This window comes from Mytilus trossulus, chromosome 10 (genome assembly GCF_036588685.1).
Source record: "Mytilus trossulus isolate FHL-02 chromosome 10, PNRI_Mtr1.1.1.hap1, whole genome shotgun sequence".
Classification (NCBI taxonomy): domain Eukaryota; kingdom Metazoa; phylum Mollusca; class Bivalvia; order Mytilida; family Mytilidae; genus Mytilus; species Mytilus trossulus.
Genome location: NC_086382.1, coordinates 57756762 through 57777830, shown reverse-complemented (window position 1 = coordinate 57777830; position 21069 = coordinate 57756762). Strand labels below are relative to the sequence as shown.

General features: G+C 32.8%; 1 protein-coding gene across 3 annotated transcripts in view; it reads left to right on the top strand.

Annotated features, from left to right (window-relative positions):
• The window catches only part of LOC134688241 (golgin subfamily B member 1-like), a 49979-nt gene that overhangs the window by 12326 nt on the left and 16584 nt on the right, over positions 1-21069 (top strand). Inside the window, exons 1-4 of one of the 3 annotated variants that reach the window (XM_063548742.1) lie at positions 9151-9896; positions 11919-17300; positions 19268-19353; positions 20854-20917. In XM_063548742.1, coding sequence (XP_063404812.1) covers positions 9171-9896; positions 11919-17300; positions 19268-19353; positions 20854-20917 — 6258 coding nt within the window. In that variant the 5' untranslated portion in view covers positions 9151-9170. Of the gene's footprint in view, positions 1-9150; positions 9897-11918; positions 17301-19267; positions 19354-20853; positions 20918-21069 lie in introns of those variants that run through there. The other 2 variants (XM_063548741.1, XM_063548743.1) reach the window with 2 other exon arrangements.

The following is a 21069-nucleotide window of genomic DNA, read 5'->3' as shown; positions in this document are numbered from 1 at the left end:
CCAGTCTCAAGGAAGAACTGACCAACAAATCAGAAGACATTATCACACTAACACAAGAAAAAGATGGTCTTGTTTCTAGTCTTAATAAAGAACTTAGCAACAAATCTGAAGAAATGGCTGTAATGATAAAAGAAAAAGATGGTCTAGTGTCAACTGTTTCTAGTCTGAAGGAAGAACTGACCAGTAAATCAGAAGATATTGTCTTACTGACACAAGAAAAAGACGGTCTAGTGTCAACTGTTTCTAGTTTAAAGGAAGAACTGACATCTTTGACACAGGAAACAAATGGTCTTGTTTCTAGTCATAATGAAGAACTGCGCAACAAATCTGAAGAAATGGCTGTTATGATCCAAGAAAAAGATGGTCTGGTGTCAACTGTTTCTAGTCTCAAGGAAGAACTGACTAAAAAGGTAGAAGATTTAGCTTTAATGACCCAAGGAATAGATGGTCAATTGTCATCTATCTCTAGACTTGTAGAAGAAGTGGCTACTTTGGAAAAAGAAAAAGATGGCCTCAAATTAAATGTTTCTAGTCTGAAGGAAGAACTGACCACCAAATCTGAAGACGTTGTCACACTGACACAAGAAAAAGATGGTCTGGTTTCAACTGTTTCTAGTCTGAAAGAAGAACTGACCAACAAATCAGAAGACATTGTCATACTATCTCAAGAAAAAGACGGTTTGGTGTCAACTATTTCTAGTCTGAAGGAAGAACTGACCAACAAATCAGAAAACATTGTCACACTGACACAAGAAAAAGATGGTCTGGTTTCAACTGTTTCTAGTCTGAAGGAAAAACTGACCAACAAGTCAGAAGATATTGTCACACTGACACAAGAAAAAGATGGTCTGGTTTCAACTGTTTCTAGTCTGAAAGAAGAACTGTCCAACAAGTCAGAAGACATTGTCACACTGACACAAGAAAAAGATGGTCTGGTTTCAACTGTTTCTAGTCTGAAGGAAAAACTGACCAACAAGTCAGAAGATATTGTCACACTGACACAAGAAAAAGATGGTCTGGTTTCAACTGTTTCTAGTCTGAAAGAAGAACTGTCCAACAAGTCAGAAGACATTGTCACACTGTCACAAGAGAAAGATGGCCTGTTAGCCACAAATTCCCTTCTGAAAGAAAGGTTGATTGTCAAGTCAAAGGAAATTGCCACTTTGACAGAGAGCAAAGATTGTGGGGAGTCAACTATTTCTGTTCTCAAGGAAGAACTTGGATCATTGACTAAAGACAAAGACAATCTGACGTCAACTGTTTCAAGTCTTAATGAAGAACTGACAACTTTGACACAAGAAAGAGATGGTCTGGTGTCAACTGTTTCTTGTCTTAAAGAAGAGTTATCCATTAAATCGGAAAAAGAATCCACATTTACACAAGAAAATGATCATCTTGTTTCAGTTGTTACAAGGTTAAAGGAAGAACTGGCTCTATTGACAAAAGAGAATTGTGATATGGTATCTCTTGTTTCCAGTCTAAAAGAAAACATTGAAACAGCTACACATGAGAGAGATGACCTAATATCAACTGTGTCCAGTTTGAAGGAAGAACTGTCCAATAAATCAAATGACCTAACCAATGCACTGACCAAACATGAGGAACATTTTTTGATTCTAAAATCACAGTTAGCTGATGAGAAGCAGGAAGTTGAAAAAGAAATGGAAAAGCTTTTGTCATCTGTTAATATATTGTCTAGTGAATTAGACACAGCAGTGCAAAATGTTGCTGCGAAAGAAGACACTTCTGTGAAACTGAAATCTGAACTGATAAGACACAAAGCAAAACTGACCACCAAGTCAGAAGACATTCTCACATTGACACAAGAAAAAGATGGTCTGGTGTCAATTGTTTCTAGTCTCAAAGAAGAAATTGCCACCAAATTAGATGACAATGTCACACTGACACAAGAAAGAGATGGTATCATGTCAACTGTTTATAGCTTGAAGGAAGAACTGACCACCAAGTCAGAAGATTTTGTCATACTGACACAAGAAAAAGACGATTTGGTGTCAACTGTTTCTAGTCTTAAGGAAGAACTGTCAAGCAAATCAGAAGATAATGTCACACTGACACAAGAAAGAGATGGTCTGATGTCAACTGTTTCTAGCTTGAAGGAAGAATTGACCAACAAATCAGAAGATAATGTCACACTGACACAAAAAAGAGATGGTCTGATGTCAACTGTTTCTAGCTTGAAGGAAGAACTGACCAACAAATCAGAAGATAATGTCACACTGACACAGGAAAGAGATGGTCTGATGTCAACTGTTTCTAGCTTGAAGGAAGAACTGACCAACAAATCAGAAGACATTGTCACACTGACACAAGAAAAAGATGGTCTTATGTCAACTGTTTCTAGTCTTAAAGAGGAACTGGCAATGTTTTCACAGGAAAAGGATGGCTTGTTATTAACTATTTCTAGTGTTAAGGAAGAACTTGCTAAAAAGATAGATGAATTAATGGCAGTGACACAAGAGAATGATCATCTGATGTTAAATGTTTGTACTCTCAAAGATAAACTGTCTAACAATGCAGATGATATTGTCACACTGAAAACTGAAAGTGATGGGCTCATATCTACTGTTTCAGCTCTTAAGGAAGGGCTATTCAACAAGTCAGAAGAGATAACAACTCTGGAGCAAGAAAAAGATGGTTTGACGTCCACAGTATCTGATTTGAAAGAAGAGTTGGCTATCAAGTTGGAAGAGATCACCTCATTGGCAGATAGCAAAGATGATGTAGAGTCAGTTATCTCCGTTCTCAAGAAAGAATTGGCAGCATCAGAACAAGACAAAGAGAAAATGGTATTAACTGTTTCTAACCAGAAAGAAGAACTAACTAACAAATCAGAAGATATCAACACATTGACACAACAAAATAATAGCCTGTTAACAACTGTTTCTAGTCTTGAAGAAGAACGAACAGTCATGAATCAAGAAAAAGACGGCCTTATACTAAATGTTTCCAGTGTAAAGGAGGAACTGGCTAACAAGATAGAAGAATTAATGACAGCCAAACAAGAGAAAGATCAGCTAGCATTAACTGCATCTAACCTTCAGGAGGAACTGGCTAACAAGATAGAAGAATTAATGACAGCCAAAAAAGAGAAAGATCAGATAGCATTAACTGCATCTAATCTTCAGGAGGAACTGAGTACTAAGACAGAAGACATTGCTGTAGTAACTCAAGAGAAGGATGGTCTAGTGTCCACAGTTTCAAGTCTAAGGGAAGAACTGTCAAACAGACAAGATGAAATTATCACATTGACAAAAGAAAAAGATACATTAAAGTTTACAGTTTCTAGTCTTAATGAAGAACTATCCAGCAAGGCAGAAGGGCTAGCTACAGTGATGCAAGAAAAAGATGGCCTGATGGCCACAGTTTCTATTCTGAAAGAAGAGTTGGCTATTAAGTTAGAAGAGATCACCTCATTAGCAGATAGCAAAGATGGTGTAGAGTCAGTTATTTCCATTCTTAAGAAAGAACTTGCAACATTGACACAAGACAAAGATGATATGGTGTCAACTGTTTCTAATCTAAATGAAGAACTGACAATCAAATCAAAAGAGATAGTTACATTGACACAAGAAAAAAATGGTCTGAAATTAGCTGTTTCTGATGTTAATGAGGAACTGGCATTAAAGTCAGAAGAACTTATCATATCAACACAAGAGAATGATGGGTTAGTGTCGACTATTTCTTGTCTTAAAGAAGAGTTGTCAATTACATCTGAAAAAGAAGCCACAATATCAAAAGAAAAGGAGCATCTTGTTTCAGCTGTGACAGGTTTGAAAGAAGAGCTGGCTACATCGACACAAGAGAAATGTGATATGGTATCTCTTGTTTCCAGTCTAAAAGAAAACATTGAAACAGCTACACAGAAGAGAGATGACCTAATGTCAACTGTGTCCAGTTTGAAGGAAGAATTGTCTAATAAATCAAATGAACTAACTAATGCAGTGACCAAAAATGAGGAACTTTTGTTGACTCTGAAATTACAGTTAGCTGATGAGAAGCAGGTTGTAGAAAAAGAAATGGAAAAGCTTTTGTCATCTGTTAATATATTGTCTAGTGAGTTAGACACAGTAGTGCAGAATGTCGCTGCAAAAGAAGACACTTCTGTGAAACTGAAATCTGAGCTGATAAGGCACAAGGCAAAACTGACCACAAAGTCAGAAGACATTCTCACATTGACACAAGAAAAAGATGGCTTATTGTCAACTCTTTCAATTCTTAAAGAAGAACTTGCCAGCAAACTAGATGACAATATCACACTGACACAAGAAAAAGATTGTCTCGTGTCAACTGTTTCTAATCTGAAGGAAGGACTGTCAAGCACATCAGAAGGTATGGTCACACTGACACAAGAAAGAGATGGTCTAGTGGCAACTGTTTCTAGCTTGAAGGAAGAACTGACCACCAAGTCAGAAGGTTTTGTCATACTGACACAAGAGAAAGATGGTCTGGTGTCAACTGTTACCAGTCTGAAGGAAGAACTGACCAACAAATCAGAAGATATTGTCACACTGACACAAGAAAAAGATGGTCTGGTTTCAACTGTTTCTAGTCTGAAGGAAAAACTGACCAACAAGTCAGAAGATATTGTCACACTGACACAAGAAAAAGATGGTCTGGTTTCAACTGTTTCTAGTCTGAAAGAAGAACTGTCCAACAAGTCAGAAGACATTGTCACACTGACACAAGAAAAAGATGGTCTGGTTTCAACTGTTTCTAGTCTGAAGGAAAAACTGACCAACAAGTCAGAAGATATTGTCACACTGACACAAGAAAAAGATGGTCTGGTTTCGACTGTTTCTAGTCTGAAAGAAGAACTGACCAACAAATCAGAAGACATTGTCACACTGACACAAGAAAAAGATGGCCTGTTAGCCACAAATTGCCTTCTGAAAGAAGAGTTGAATGTCAAGTCAGAGGAAATTGCCACTTTGACAGAGAGCAAAGATGGTGGGGAGTCAACTATTTCCTTTCTCAAGGAAGAACTTGCCACTTTTACTAAAGACAAAGACAATCTGATGTCAACTGTTTCAAGTCTTAATGAAGAACTGGAAACTTTGACACAAGAAAGAGATGGTCTGGTGTCAACTATTTCTTGTCTTAAAGAAGAGTTGTCCATTAAATCTGAAAAAGAAGCCACAATATCACAAGAAAAGGAGCATCTTGTTTCAGCTGTGACAGGTTTAAAGGAAGAACTGGCCACATTGACACAAGATAAATGTGATATGTCATCTCTTGTTTCCAGTCTAAAAGAAAACATTGAAACAGCTTCACATGAGAGAGATGACCTAATGTTAACTGTGTCTAGTTTGAAGGAAGAATTGTCTAATAAATCAAAAGAACTAACTAATGCAGTGACCAAAAATGAGGAACTTTTGTTAACTCTGAAATTACAGTTAGCTGATGAGAAGCAGGTTGTAGAAAAAGAAGTGGAAAAGCTTTTGTCATCTGTTAATATATTGTCTAGTGAATTAGACACAGCAGTGCAGAATGTTGCTGCAAAAGAAGACACATCTGTAAAACTGAAATCTGAGCTGATGAGACACAAAGTAAAACTGACTAAAACTCAAAATGAGAAAGAGCACCTGCTGATTCAAATATCAAGTCTTCAAGATGAGATATTAGGTAAAGCAGACAACATAAGCAGCTTAATGAAAGAAAATGATGGGTTATTATCTGATCTCTCCAATGTTAAAGACGAATTGTCAACAAGAAATATAACTATAGCTGACTTGACACATGATCAGGAAAATTTGAAGGCCACAATTGTAGAAATCAAAGATGAATTGCAAATTAAATCCACAGATGTAGATATCATCACCGAACAAAATGAAACTTTGATGACAAATTTAGAATTGAAAAATACAGACCGAAATAAATTATTGGAAGAAAAAGAACAAATAATGTTAACAGCATCAAAATTTAAAGAGCGTAATGAAACTATTAAAACTGAATTTGTTTCTTTGCAAAAAGAAAAAGATGGACTAATGTTGACTGTAGCTGCTTTGACTGAAGAAAAAGATCAATTGATATCTTCTGAGACCAATTTGAAATGTGAGCTTGAAAAAGCTACAGAAAAAATGTCATTGCTGATGCAACAGACAGATGGTGTGCAAACAAATGTGTCAGAACTCAAAATTGAATTAGCAAACAAACTTGAACAAATTGATTCAATTTCAGCTGAAAAAGATTGTCTTTTATCAAATATGGAATCCCTTAAAGAAGACGTAAATTTACAAACAGATTTAAAATTTAAACTGGAACATGATCTTGAACAAATGTCAACAAGTTTATTTGTGTTATCTAATGAGAATGAATTAACTAAACAAAGTCTATCATCAAAAGAAGATTTGATATCCAAACAGAAATCTGTAAATAAGGAGAAAGTTTGCAAATTGACAAATGACATAAAAGGATTAAAAGGAAAACTAGCTGAAAAAAATGAAGAAATTTCATTCTTGAAAATAGAAAATGAGAAGTCATTAGTTGATATTTCTAACCTTACAAAAGACTTAGCATTTATGTCAGAGGAGAAAAACAATTTGTTGTCTTCTATTGCAAATCTTGAGAAAGACAAGGAAGACAACTCTCAGAATTTGATATCCATTAAAAAAGAAAAAGATGAATTAGCATCCACAATTACTAGTCTAAAAGAATCTCTTACTAGTTTGAAAGAAGAAAACAACCTTTTAATGACAAGATCAACTGGTTTGGAAGAGGAATTAAATAGGAAGTGTGAAGATCTGGCAGCACTTGTTAATGAAAAAGAAGGATTTGTGTCAGAAAAAGTGGTAGAAGTTGAAACATTGAGGAAGGAAGGAAATAGCCTTGTAACGACAGTATCATCTCTCAAGTCTGAAATGGAAATGAAAGCTGAGGAAATGTCTGTTCTTGTTAAAGAGAAAGAACATTTGGAGGCAAAGTTAGTTAGTATGATGGACAATGATTCAAAGAAAGATGAGATTCTTGTTTCACTCACACAAGAACGGGATAATCTCATTTTGGATATTTCATCTTTGAGGGAGGAACTAACAACAAGATCAAACCAACTTGATGCATCAATTGGGGAAGTACAAATTCTGACAGGCAAGATTAATTCTTTAACTGAACAAATATGTTTGCTGGACGAAAAAACTTCAGAACTTGTTAAGGAAAAAGATGATTTAAATCTATCCCTTTCAGTTGCAAAGGAAGAGCTATCAGATATCACACAAAAAAAATCTGATATTCAGCATGAAAAAGATGAAATGACAGCTGTTTTGTCTACTTTGAAAGAAGAATTAATGACAACTACAGATGAAAAATCTTCATTGTCAAAAGAGAAAGATGAGTTAAAAATAGAACTTGAAACTGAGTCTTCATTTAAATTGACACTATTAAAAGAGAATGAACAGATGATCCCACAACTGGAAGCTGAGGCATTGTCAAAGTCTAAATTATCAGAGGAGATTCATGAGCTTATCTCTAAACTTGAGTCAGAATCGTCATCAAATGTAAACCTCTCACAGGAGAAACTTATTTTAGAACAGAATGTTAAAGAACTGGAAACAGTGATACAAGTTTTATCCAGTGAATTGGAAACAAAATCTGACATTGTGACAAGCACATTTGATCAGGTTGGAATACTTAAATTTAACATGAAAATAATGAAAGATGAAAATAACAAAATGTTGAAAGAGAAAGATAATGTGCTGGCCAGTTTAAAAGCAGAAAATGCTAAAAAGTCAGAGGAGATAGAAAACCAATATCAGGAAAAGGCAACTATTGAATGTACAGTTGATAGCCTTGAAGAGAAAGTTAAGCAATATGAGACCACACTAAATGATTTAGCAAAGGAAAAAGAGACCTTGATTTGCAATCTATCTGAGGCAAGGAATGAACTAACTAAAACAACAGATGAGCTGTACTCACTAAAAGAGATCAAATCTTCCTTGGAATCTGAACAGGAGGAATTGTCTAGTGTAGTTGAAGTATTGTCTGCAGAGATTGAAAAGGAGAAACAAGATTCAATGTGTAGAAATGATCAGATTTCACAGTTAATGAAATTTGCAAAAGATGACAAGAAGAAAATTTCAAATTTCCAACAAGAAAATGTGGAACTTTTATCTTCACTTGATATTTTGAAGGAAGATGTAGTCAGTAAAGCTAAACATATAAATGACCTTGAGGAGAAGCTGACTCACAAAACAAACATGCTGTCCTCCATTACTCAAAATAATGAAACTGCTACGAAGCAATTGGTTGAAAGAGACACACAGTTTACAGAATTAATTGATCAGAAAGAACAACTAATGTCTAACTTGTCTGATTTGAAAGAAGATTTTGAAAAGAAGAGTGAAGAAGCATCTAAGCAACAAAACGAAATTGAAGACTTTATGTCCACGGTATGTGCTTTAAAAGATGACATTGCAAAATTGGATGATGAAAAACAAGCAATTGCAGAAGAGTTACATAACACAAAGGTCAAGTTTGACATATTATCCACAGAACTAGAGACTACAAGAGAAAGTGAATCAATTAAAGGGGACACTGTCATGAAATTGAAACATGAAAATCTGTGTCAGGCAAAATATTTGTCATGTGTAAAAACTAAATATGAAGCTATTCAGGTAACAATAGCAGATTTACAAAATCAACTTATTATTAAAGAAGAGAATTTACTTTCCCTTTCCCAAGAAAAGGAGGATTTAGAGGGATCTATTTCTAATCTGACAGGTCAGCTAAATATACAAACAGACCAGTTGTTAAATGCCAAAAAGGAAAATGAGGACTTTATGTTAGCCATTTCAAACTTGAAAGATGAACTTTTAATCAAGAATGAAAATCTGTCAGCAGTCGCACAAGAAAAAGATAAGATAGAAGAAGAGCTAGCATTGGTTAAGGATGAACACAATGTCAATACGACAGCAATGTCAACACGTGTATCAGAAAAAGAGGAAAAAGTGTGTTACTTACAAGATCAACTTAGCCAGAAAGAAACTGAACTATCTCATTTGGCAGTTACCATGGAAAATTTGGAATCAAAAGTTAGGAGCCTAGAACAACAACTTTCACTCAAATCAGAAGAGTTGTCAAATGTCCAGCATAAGAATTGTGAAGAAATAGCAACACTTGAATGTGAACTGAAAGAAATAAGAGATTTAAAAGAAGTTATGATTGAAGAAAATAAATCAACAGAAGTCGAAAAATACAATTTGAAGCAGACTGTTGATATGCTGCTAATTGACATAGAGTCTTTCAATTTAAAGGTGAATGAAAAAGAAGATATGATACACAAAATGAAAGCAGAGATTAAATCTGCATCGAAAAATAATCATTTGCTGTCTGAACAGGTGTCCTCTGTTTCAAAAGAAAGGGATGGTCTCAGATTAGAGCTATTATCTACCCAGGAAGGATTGACCAATAAAACTGAAAATGTGTCCAGAATTATGGAAGATAATGAATTATTGTCATCACAGAATAAACAGGTGACTCAGTTGCTGGCAGATTTGAAGGAGAAAATTCAAACATTGAATGAAGATTTTACTCATGTTAAAGATGAATTACAACAAAAGGAAGAAGAATTAAAGTCATGCAAAGACAAACTCAGCCTTCTTCAAACAGATTTTGATCAGCTATCTCAGGAATGTGAAGAGGCTCATACAAATATGTTAGAAAAAGAGCAAAATATATCTGAACTGACAGAAACACTGGAGAAAACAGTTGAAAGGGAACAAGATACTGATGCTTGGAGAACTAAATGTAGAGACCTGGAACAGCTGATTTCCACCAAGGATGAAGAGAATGATAGAGCATTGGAAGAGAAAGACCTCACTTTCACTCATTTGGAGACTGAACTCATAAGTCAAAAGGAGTCTTATAAATTGTTGACCATAAAGGTGATTTTCATGTTAACAACTTAACACCCAGTATATTCTTTTAAAATCATTTCTTTTTTCATGAGCATAACATTCCCTTTCTCTCAGGAAAATTTCTTTCTTCATTTTGTTTTCATAACTTTAGTGGTCTTGTGATTTTTGGTGACACACCAATATCTGTCATATGGATTATATCAAGTCGTGTTCAAACTAAAGATTTAATTTTATTATTTGCTGCTTTTACTTTAAGTTAAGACATTTAAGAGTAAGAGGAAAGACGGTTCTGTTCAAGAGCCCAGATGTTTTCTGGTTAGGTGACATGTACATGTATTCCCGTGCTAAGCTTTTCACAATCCTAACAAAGTTTTTATTGTTTCTCAAAATTTCAGCCAATAATAAAATTTAATTATTTTGAAATGAGTAGCCAAACCCATGTTCTTTTCGAAAACAGTAGGTCCAATAGTAGATACTTTTATTATTTTTTTTCCCATTTCATATAAACACACAGATGGGAAAAAAAGAGAGAAAAAATGAATATTGTATGATTAAGGGAGCATAATTAATCAGAAATATAGATAAAATAAGAGATTATTTTTATTTTGAGTATTCAGTTTATCTTGATCAATATTTTATTTATAAAAATGGTTTAAAGTCTTTTTTCTAAATGGTAGAAAAAAAAGTACACTTAATTGTTTTACATTTATAAAAAATTATCTTTTTTTTTTGTTATTCAATATTTTTATCCTGTGTGATTTGGTAAAGGTTTATTTAAGTTTGGTTATGGCTATTTTCATTCAGTTTATGATTGGTGCAGTTTAGAATTTTATTCAACCCTCCTCCACCCTTATTAAGAAGACATCCGAAGCATCAAAAAATAAAATGTTATGAATTTTTTGAAAATTAGAATACAGGTGTAGTTAAGTTATTTTGTTAAAGTTGGTTCATTAAACCACAATGCCAGGAATGGGAGAGAATCACTCAGTCATTTAAGATAGAAATGGATAGCAAAATGATATTCCATGATGTTTCTCAGCATTGGCAGATATTTCTCATTTACAAAGTATAGAATGCCTAAATATCACCTCAGTGTCTCAAATTAGTTATGTTGTTTGCCTAATAATTTATCATAATTCAATTTTTAGTGTAAATTAAGTATTAACTGAATTATCAAATCTTTATTCTTCAGTCAGCACTTTTCTTTCTATCAGTAACCTGTAAAATATTTCTATTAAATCTACCTTGTTATCAAATTTCTAAAAATATTAAGTTACTATATGCAGAATTGAGTTTCACACAGCTTCAACTCTTTTTCTATACCTAAAATCCTTTGAATGTTAAATTTTGAGAAATATGATAAAATAACAGGATTTTTTTACTTTTGAATATTTTTTATTTCTTTAAAAATATTTATCAATACTGTTTCTGATTCACCTATAGTAAAACAATCCTAAATTTATCGAAATTTTTTTTTTTGAATTTTGAACCTTGTGTGTAGGAAATATTTCTTGAAAATGAAAAAGTTACATATCTTTCAATTTTCATATAAATAGAAATTATGAAATTATTTAATGAAGGCAACTGTATAAGTTATTGTAAGAATTATTTGATTTATATATTTTGCAATGTACTGGACTATTGTAAGTAAAGAATTAATGTGTGCATTTATTATTAGAAATCCTTGACCACTAGCAAAAAATGCAAAATCGAATTATGATTACAAAAATAAAATTGCAATACTTTGAAAATTTAAAGTATTGTTTAAGTAATTTGACATTTTCTTTCTGAAAACCTCCCAAAATATTATTTCTAAATTTTAAGTATAGTATGTGTTTATGAACACTAAAAATGTGACAGTATTGTTTAGCACAAAAATAATTTTACACATTTTTTTGCAATTGCATTAACAAGATTTCTCAAGTTAGCCAAAAGTCAAGGATTTGTACATTAATAAATGCATGCATGAATTTCTGAACTTAACAGTAGGTCAGTATTTACCTTTTTGTTTATATGCTGAGTATGCTCTAATATAAATTCATTTCACAGAAAGAACAACTGGAAACTGACATTAAGAAGTTAGAGAAGGTAAACAAAGGAAAAGATGTGAAATTATCTCGAGCTGTTGAGGAATCTGGTGCTTTTAAATTATCTAAAGAACAGGAAATATCAGAACTTAAAATCAGATTGTCTGAAGTGACAGCAAATGTGGAAGAAATGAAATCTCAAAAATCTAAACTAGAACAGACTGTTTCGGAATTACAGGGGAGACTTGAGGGTTCTTCACAAGAGCAGACTGTTCTCAATGATAGTCTGCTCAAAGAGAATGAACTGTTGACATCTGAAATAAACAACTTAAGGTCGGAAAAAGACAAAAGTGTAAATGAAAATAAAGAAATTAAAACAGAACTAAACAAATTACAAAAACTGTACAAAGGAAGGGAAGCCAAAGTAAAGAAATTTCAGGATGTTGTCAACGAGCAAGAAAAGTTACTTGCCACAAAAGAGGCGGATATTATTGTGTTCAAAGAAAATATAATACAACTAGAAAGTAAACTGAAAGATGTCAACTATGATGAGGAGTTTTTGCATTCTGAAATGACTAAATCAGAAGCGGATTATAATCAACTTCAACAAAAATATGATCAATATGAAATAGACTATAGACATCTTGAAATGAAATGTCAGCAGCTAGAAGAGGAGGTACTGTCAGCACAAAGTGATAGCAGAATCGAACATGACCAAGTTAAAGGTGCACATGAAGATCAAATCTTATACTTAGAACAGTATGTCGAATCATTGCAAAGGACTGTTCAGGATAAGGAACAAATAGCAATAGATATGGAAAATGAACTCTTGGACTTGGTTGACAAAGAAAAATTTATGTTGCATGAAAAAGAAAATTTGGAGAATGAAATTTCAAAATTGCAACAAATATGTAAAGGAAAAGATGAAAAACTGATAAATTTTACACAGGAATGTGAAGATCAGTTGTCAGTAAAAGAATCAGCAATTGAAAAATTAAACTATGAACTTGACGAAGCAAAATTTAGGCATGAAGAACTAGAAAAACAACTGAAAATAAATTTCTCTGAAAAAGATGAAATAAATGCTGAATTACAGAAAATGCAAAAACTCTACAAGGGTAAAGAAGTTAAGAACAAGAAATTTGAGGAAGTTGTCTCGGAACAAGAAAAACTCATTGCTGACAAAGATGCTGAAATTTTCATGTCAAAAGAGAGAATTAAAAACTTAGAGCACAGGATGGATGATGTTTTATATGAAGATGAATTGACCAGAAAAGATTTAGAGATCATGAGGGGTGAAAACTTTGAACTCAAAGACAGATGTTATTGGTTAGAAGGCGAATTAGATAAAGTCAAACAAGATTTTACTGACAGATTAGATGAAAGTCAAACAGAGCTTCAACGAGTTAGTGAAGAAAAAGACTCAATGCTTGCTTCTAAACAACAGTATGAAGAAGCATTTCAAAACTTTGAATATGACAAAGAGACACTCACAAATGTTATAGGAGAGCGGGAGACTGGTATTTCAGAAATAAACAATGAACTACAACAAGCCATTTCAATACGAGATAAATTGATTGCTGAAAATAAAAAATTGTCAGCTCTTGTAAAAGGAAAAGATGTGAGAATTAAAAAACTTGAGGCAAAATTAAAGGAAGATGAAGAATACATTAGTGAAATGAACAAAAACTTTCAGGAGGTGGAGGAAGAAAGAGAAAAATTTGTAAATGAAATTGGTAAACTTCAAAAGCTAGGTAAAAGTAGGGATATAAAAGCTAAAAAGTTTGAAGAAGTTGTTGTTGTCCAAGAAAAAGTTCTTGTTGAAAAGGATACTGAGGTTGTCATTCTCAAGGAACAAATAAATGAGTTAAATGGTCGACTTGATGACTTATATAGTGAAGAAGAGACCTTAAGAGATGAACTGAATGAGTCAGTGGCCCATTTCCAGGATCTGGAGGAAAAGTGTTATCACTTACAAGCAAATATCGATCAGTTGCAAAGAAACATAAATGAAAAGGATTATCAAATTGAAGAATTTAAGAAAAATTTAGATGTAAATCATGAACATATTGTGAAATTGGAAAGTGAGAAGAAAGAACTGATGATTGAAAAGGAAAAGATTGAACAAAGTGTAGCTTCTGTTCGTCGACAGGTATCAGACGGTGATGGCAGTGTAGATAAAGTGAAAGTAGAATTACAAAATGTCCTTGTGGAAAAAGAACATTTGAATTTAGAAATAGCAAAGTTAAAGAAAGTCAGCAAAGGGAAAGCAGCCAAGGTGGCTAAAATGGAGGACATTTTATCTCAACAGGAGAATTTAATCGCTGATAAAGAGATGGATGTTGTAGTGTTGAATGAGAGAGTACAACATCTGATGGAGAAGTTAGAATATAGTGACCAAGAAGTAGGGATGCTGTCACAAGAACTAGAGGATGCTTTGACTTGGAAGGAGAAATTTGAACAGTTATTTCATGAAAATCAAAAACAGCATGCAATACATGAAGAGAAAATGGTCTCAGAGCAATACCAGAGGCAAGAAATGGTACAAGAGACAGTTGTTCAGGAAACTTTCCAAAAACAAGAAGCTTCAGAACCCTTACAGTCTGTAGAGCTACCAACAGCAACTGACAATGCTAACAGTCTTTCGATAGACTTGGAAAATCTTCAGTTAGAAATGAAAAGTGAAAGAGAAAAATTTAGCAAAGAGAAAGAGGCAATGAATGGACAGATAAAAAAACTGAAAACACTTTGTAAAGCAAAAGATACAAAGTTAAATAAACTGATGTCAGAAACCGAATCTCAAAGCAGTGAATCTTCTCATGTGTCTGGACTAGAGGATGAAATTCTCATTCTAAAATCAGAAAATGAATCTTTAAAGGAAGGTCAGCTTTCAAAATCAAAAGAGTTAGATGAATCTATTAGACTTTGTCAGGAATATGTTACACGAATCAAAGAACTTCAAGAAAAAGTTTCTAAATATGAAGTTGAAAACATTGCAAAATCTGAAGAAATTGAAAACTTATCTAGTAACATGTTAGCATGGGAACAGTGGTACAAGACCGAGCTTGAAAATCAAAAAGTGGAGATAGAAAGATATAAGAATGAGGAAATAACAGGTTTACAGAATACATGGAATTCATATGAGATATGGTATAGACAGGAAATAGATAAACTTCAAGGTCATATAAATAATCTTGGAGGAAATGTGTCAGTAGTTGGAGCTTCAGATGTGCTTCCCATAATAGAGGAAATGTTAGAGCCAAGTTCAATGGAAAATACTGAAACTTCGCCAGAAAGTCTCATTGTTGATGAAGGAAAAATATCTAATTCACAAGCAGAAATGATACACGATGCATCCATTGAAACAGATGTAGTTTCTATAGAAAGTGATGAAAAACAACAGGAGTTGCCACTAAAATCTGGGAGTGAAGGTCCACAGAATGAACTTGTAGTCCCAGAAAGAGAAGTTCTGGACATGAAAAGTGAACTTGACAACATGAAACAGAAACTTGATGCTAAAAACCTCCATGTGAATGAAATGAAACAAACAATAGAAAAATTACAAACTGATTTTAGTAGTAAGGAAAATGAACTGTTTTCTTTAAGGGAAACTTTTGAAAAAGATATAGAGATATTTCAAAATAATTTAGATTCATTGAAAGAGGAGAAAATGGAGCTATGTAAAACTATTGAAGATAAAACTCAAGAAATTTTATCTCTAAAAACAGAAAATGCTTCGCAAGGTGTTTGGGACCATGATCAGATTGCTTCTATGCAATCAAGAATCGAAGAATTAGAGGGATTGAATTCTTCATATGCAATGAGTAATACTGAGATGGAAAGAAAATGTGAGCACCTACAACACATTGCTGATGAGTCAGAAAGAGAGTTTGAAGAACTCAACAATGATACAAATTTGTTACGTCATAATGAAGAATTATATAAAGATATGTGGAAAACATTGAAATCAGAGAAAGAAAATCTAGTTAAAGAAACTGAAAAAGCATTGAAATCAAAAGATTCAAAAATCAAAACCATGACTGAAGCTATCGATGATTTCCAAGATATGTTGTCGAAGAAAGAATCAGATTTGCAACAAATGGTAACAGAGAAAGAAGCAAAGTGTGAAGAAATTGCCCAGCTAAGCAACACTGTTAGCTACCTCCAAGAACAACTAAACTCAAGTGTTACACAAACGAAGCAGGAATTTGTACAAATGCTTACTGATGATCTTGGAGTATCTGAACATGAGATGGATGTTCTTCAAAATGAAGATATCAATAACTTAATGACAAAAATTAAGTTAGAACTTTCGAATTTAAAACAATCTCAATTAGATTTGCTTTCGAAGTATAGTAAAAGTGAAGAGAAAGTTACAGAGCTTGAAAAAGAACTAGAAAAAGCTCAGAGCTTAATACAGCAAGAAAAGGAAAACACCAAAACTATGGAAATGATTGTAAACAATTATGAATTGAAATTGGAGGAAAAAGAACAAAGTTTGGTTGATCTGAAACAAAAATTGTTAGTAGTCCCAGATCAAGGACAAATTACTGAAAAAGACAATCAAATGCACCAACTTGAAAGTCAGTTGGCAAGATTAAAGGACAACCTGTCCAGGCAAGGAAGTGAAATGCAGGATCTTCAACAGCTGTATCAAAATGAATGTGAACAACTTGAACGTACTTTAAATGCTTTAGAAGACTGTAAAAAATCTTTTAGTCTGAAACTAGAAGAAGCAGAAATTGCTATAACAAACTTGCGGGAAAGATTGTCATCTTCTGAATCTGAATGTGAAAAATCAAAACAAATTATTCAAGACAAAGATAGTTATATTATATCTATTGAACAATCAAAACGAGAAAATATTGAAAAAGTGAATGAAATGGAAGGACAGATAGAGACAAAGGATGAACAAATAAAATCTCTTACAGAAAGTCTAAATAATATACAGAATGATCTGATGAAAAGGATTGAAGAAATGAAAAAAATGCAAGAGATGTACGATAAACAATCAGAGGATCAGGATAAAATTATGAATACTATTGAAGAATTCAATGCTTCAAATGCTCAAAAGTTACAAGAAAAGGAAGCTAAAATCACTGACTTAATGCAAGAGTTGTATGGCAAACAGAGCATCCTGGAAGTGACAGAGGCATCAAAAATGGCATTTGTCACTTCACTGCAAGAAGCTGAGCAGACTATAACTCAAATAAAAGAGCATGTTCAAGAAAAGGATAAAATTGAAGACGAGTTAAAACTTCAGTTGCGTAAAAATGAAGAGAAAGTTCACATGTTGGAAGATAATATTGATAGACTCTGTTTGGAAAACTCCACATTGAAACAGCAACTAAAACAGTCGGAAACAGCAGACGCCCATGGCAACCTTTCTGGAAAAACAGAAAATGTAAGAAAAAAATGCATACTCAGTTCAATACTTATAGCTAGTGTGTATATATTGTGTGTAGGTACTAATGTTTGATATATCACATAATTGGATAAACACAGGGTACACAAAACTTACTAAAATTCTCCTTTTTAGTGGAGTATATGTACAGCGACTTTTCAAAGGGTCCCCATAAATGTGTTTAATTTAAGTTGCGAAAAATAAATGGACTGAACAAGTGTTTTGAAAGATGATTTATAGTTAATTAATAGAATACCTTTCAATGTCATGTACATGTATTATAACTTTTGTGTACCCAAAGCACATTTTGGAGCATATTGGTTACACTCATATCATCACAAATCAATGTTTTAAGTGTTCTTTTAAAGAAAATTCTTATTTTCATTTTGAATTTGTTACTTTTTTTCTGCTTTATTGAATAACTTGATAAATTTATGATCAAATTTGTATTTGTTAGCGTTCTGCAATAGATAAAAGACATTGATTTGTGTGTTGGTGCAGTTTAAAAGTGCTAATTGCTAATAAAATTCGTTAGATTAAGTCTTTTTTATATTTACACAAATCTATTGTGATTGTCAATTCCAAGTTTTAGTGAGCTAGTTTTGATTTTTGTTTGCAGTCTTTTCTTTTAGTTACACCATCTTACTGTTCGCTGCAATAAAAATAGTGTAGTAATCTTTAGTGATATGTAATATTTAACAGACATTACAATTTATTTTAAATTTTTAGGAAGTTTTATTTGCCTTTAAAAAATAGTCTGCAAATAGACTATCAATGTAGATGCATTGCTATATATTAAAACAATAAGTGTCCCGGAAAGTTAAAAATGCATTTAATTTACCTGAATTATATCTAATAAATAGTTACTGAAAAATATAATCACTATTAAACATACCCTCTCATATACTTTTGTACACATATTTAGCTTGTGTAATTAGCATGATTTTGTTGGCTTGTGATAACTGCATGCTTGGTTTTACTATACATATATACAAACCTACACTTAAATTATACACAATTATATGTAGTACCATTGTAAAGTGAATGGTTCTTATCTTATCAAGGCCAGAGTCATCGGTACAAGTGGTTATTATATCTTTAAGTGGGGAATATAGAAACATTTTGTTGGCTTTATTATACAATTTCAGTAAGTCATTTGATTTGGGAGTAAGTGGTTACAATTTATTTAGAAAATGTTTTGAAATTCAACATTTTATTAAATATTTTAAGTGTATTGAAAAAAGACAGAACTTTCTTGCTTTATGCTTAGGATAGAAGTCTATGTTGGTTTTAATGGAAAACACATTTATGTTGTCATTGCTTTAAGGAAATAGTATTGCCATTGCTTCAAGGAAATAGAAATTGTATCACAAAATCACTTTCAGTTAGAGACTTTTAATCTAAACAGAATTTAGAGATCTATAGAATGTCTTTAAATTCTCAACATATTGTAATATATTAGCTATGATTGCTGATCATGGCAATCTGTACCAGTATTATTTTTATAAATTGACAGTTGATGCATGCTTGGGAATGAAAACACATTAAACATGTGTATTAACATGTATTCCTAAACAAGAATCCCTGAGGCATTATCTTGTATCAAATTTTAAAGTACATAGATCCATCAAAGTTTTTGAACATGCACTGACTTCCTCTCGACTGTCTTCTGTATATGACTGATTGAATTTTAGGTGTTGTAAATTTACTGTAGAATTTGATGTAGCTTAATTTTTCCAGCATTTCCCAAGCTTTATTGTATTTATTTTTTTTCTCATTTGATCTTCAATTTTAAACAATTTTAAACATATTTGTCAAGAAAAAACATTAATTTGGATTAAAATTTCTTCAAATTCAATTGTAATGTACATTTATTATTTTTAAATATCTATTAATTATTGATTTTTATATATATAAACACATATGTTACTAAACATATAAAATGACACATGTGTGGTATATTGTAGATCCAACAGATGGCAGACATTGTACAAGGTGGTCATAGAGAGAATGTAGAAGAGGTGGATGGTAATACAGATCCAAAGATTCAGAAGTAAGAGTTTTGTCAGTCAATAGATATAAGAAGATGTGGTATGAGTGCCTTTGAGACAACTCTCCATCCAAGTTATAATTTATAAAAGAAAACCATTTTAGGTCAAAGTAAGGTGTTCAACACAGAGCCTTGGCTTACACCAAACTGAAAGCTTAGACATGTCAGAATCTATGTTTATCTAACTAGTACTACTTTTGTAAAGGACTGGTCTTTCATAGGTATACCTTCAAATTGGCAGGTATATCCCTAAGAATAATAATCTAAGATGAGGTATCAAGGGGGAAATCAGCATAGTTACAAATTAAAACACATTAAACAAAAAGGAAAAGAAAGAAAGAAAGCCAAGTAATTACATACGTGGGCTTACTTCTATAGTATGCAAGTTGTATTTCTTAATTTCAATATTTTTTGTCAGGATGTTTGACTTGATGTTTTGTAAAGTATTTTGATTTCTTTTGGAACACTCCTCATATTTTGTCTTGTATAATAGGGCATTATGCTTTCTAGTTTGTGTGTCTGTTCATACTTTTGTTTCAAAGTAGTTTGTGGTCATATCAGCTTGAAATTTATTACAAATGTTGATATTAGGTGAACTGTTTAATATATTCAAATAAGGGTTACTTTGCAAAGATTTTAAGGTTTACTGAAGATAGAAGAGATTGTGCAAGCAGGGTATGATGATTTATTGTTGCTTATTCTTGATTTTTTTTTCTTCAAAAATCATATATATTGAAGCCAATTACAAGGAGATCAGGAGATCAATCCTTTTTGTCTGAACCACCTTGGTTGTCAAATAGCAGCATGCTAGCATGGAGTACATGATATACTTGGTTGAATCCACTGCTGTGTCAAACAACTTAAAATTGGGGATTGCTGCTTCTTCTAGATAAGCATGTGGCATGAGAGAGCAAAAACTGATTGGCTCAGAGTCAGAATTATTTGTGTTGGTGGGATGAGTTGTTTAATGCAGACTGTTACCTTTTGAATAGATATAAGAAGATGTGGTATGAGTCCAAGTCACAATTTGTAAAAGTAAACCATATTAGGACATAGTACAGTCTTCACTATAGAGTCTTGGCTCACATTAAACCGTTAGCTATGAAAGGCCCCAAAAATTACATGTGTAAAACTATTCAAATCGTAAAACCAACATTCTAATTTATATAATAAAGGGGAAAAGAGAAACACTTATGAACCACATCAACAAACAACAACCACTGAACATAAGGTTCCTAACTTAGGACAGGTACAAACAAATGCAGCGAGTACACATTTCTGACTTAAAAGGTTGGTCTAGCATAAGACATGGATCAATTTCAAATCATGCTCACTACTTGGTATGTATGTAGGAATTAATGCCACTGGATATTTGTACTCATCCATTATCATTTATTATCAAGCTGGTTAATAATTTAAGTACATGTATACAATGATTTGTGTGCGATTCATCTGTAGTGTTTTTTTTATAGTCATAACTAAAGCATGTTTTGAATATTGCAGAGTTCCATTTATAGAAGAAGCTGTAATGGTAGAAAAGGTCCAAACACTACAGTCTGCTGCTGAGGTAATGTACTTGATTTGTTTATGCATGTTTCTTAGGTATTATAAATGATTACAGCAGATTTCAGTCAGTATGTAGCTAATGGTAACATCTTTGGTTAGTTTGCTTGTTAGCTGAACCGTGAAGTCATTGTTAGGTAAGGTATACTACCCTCC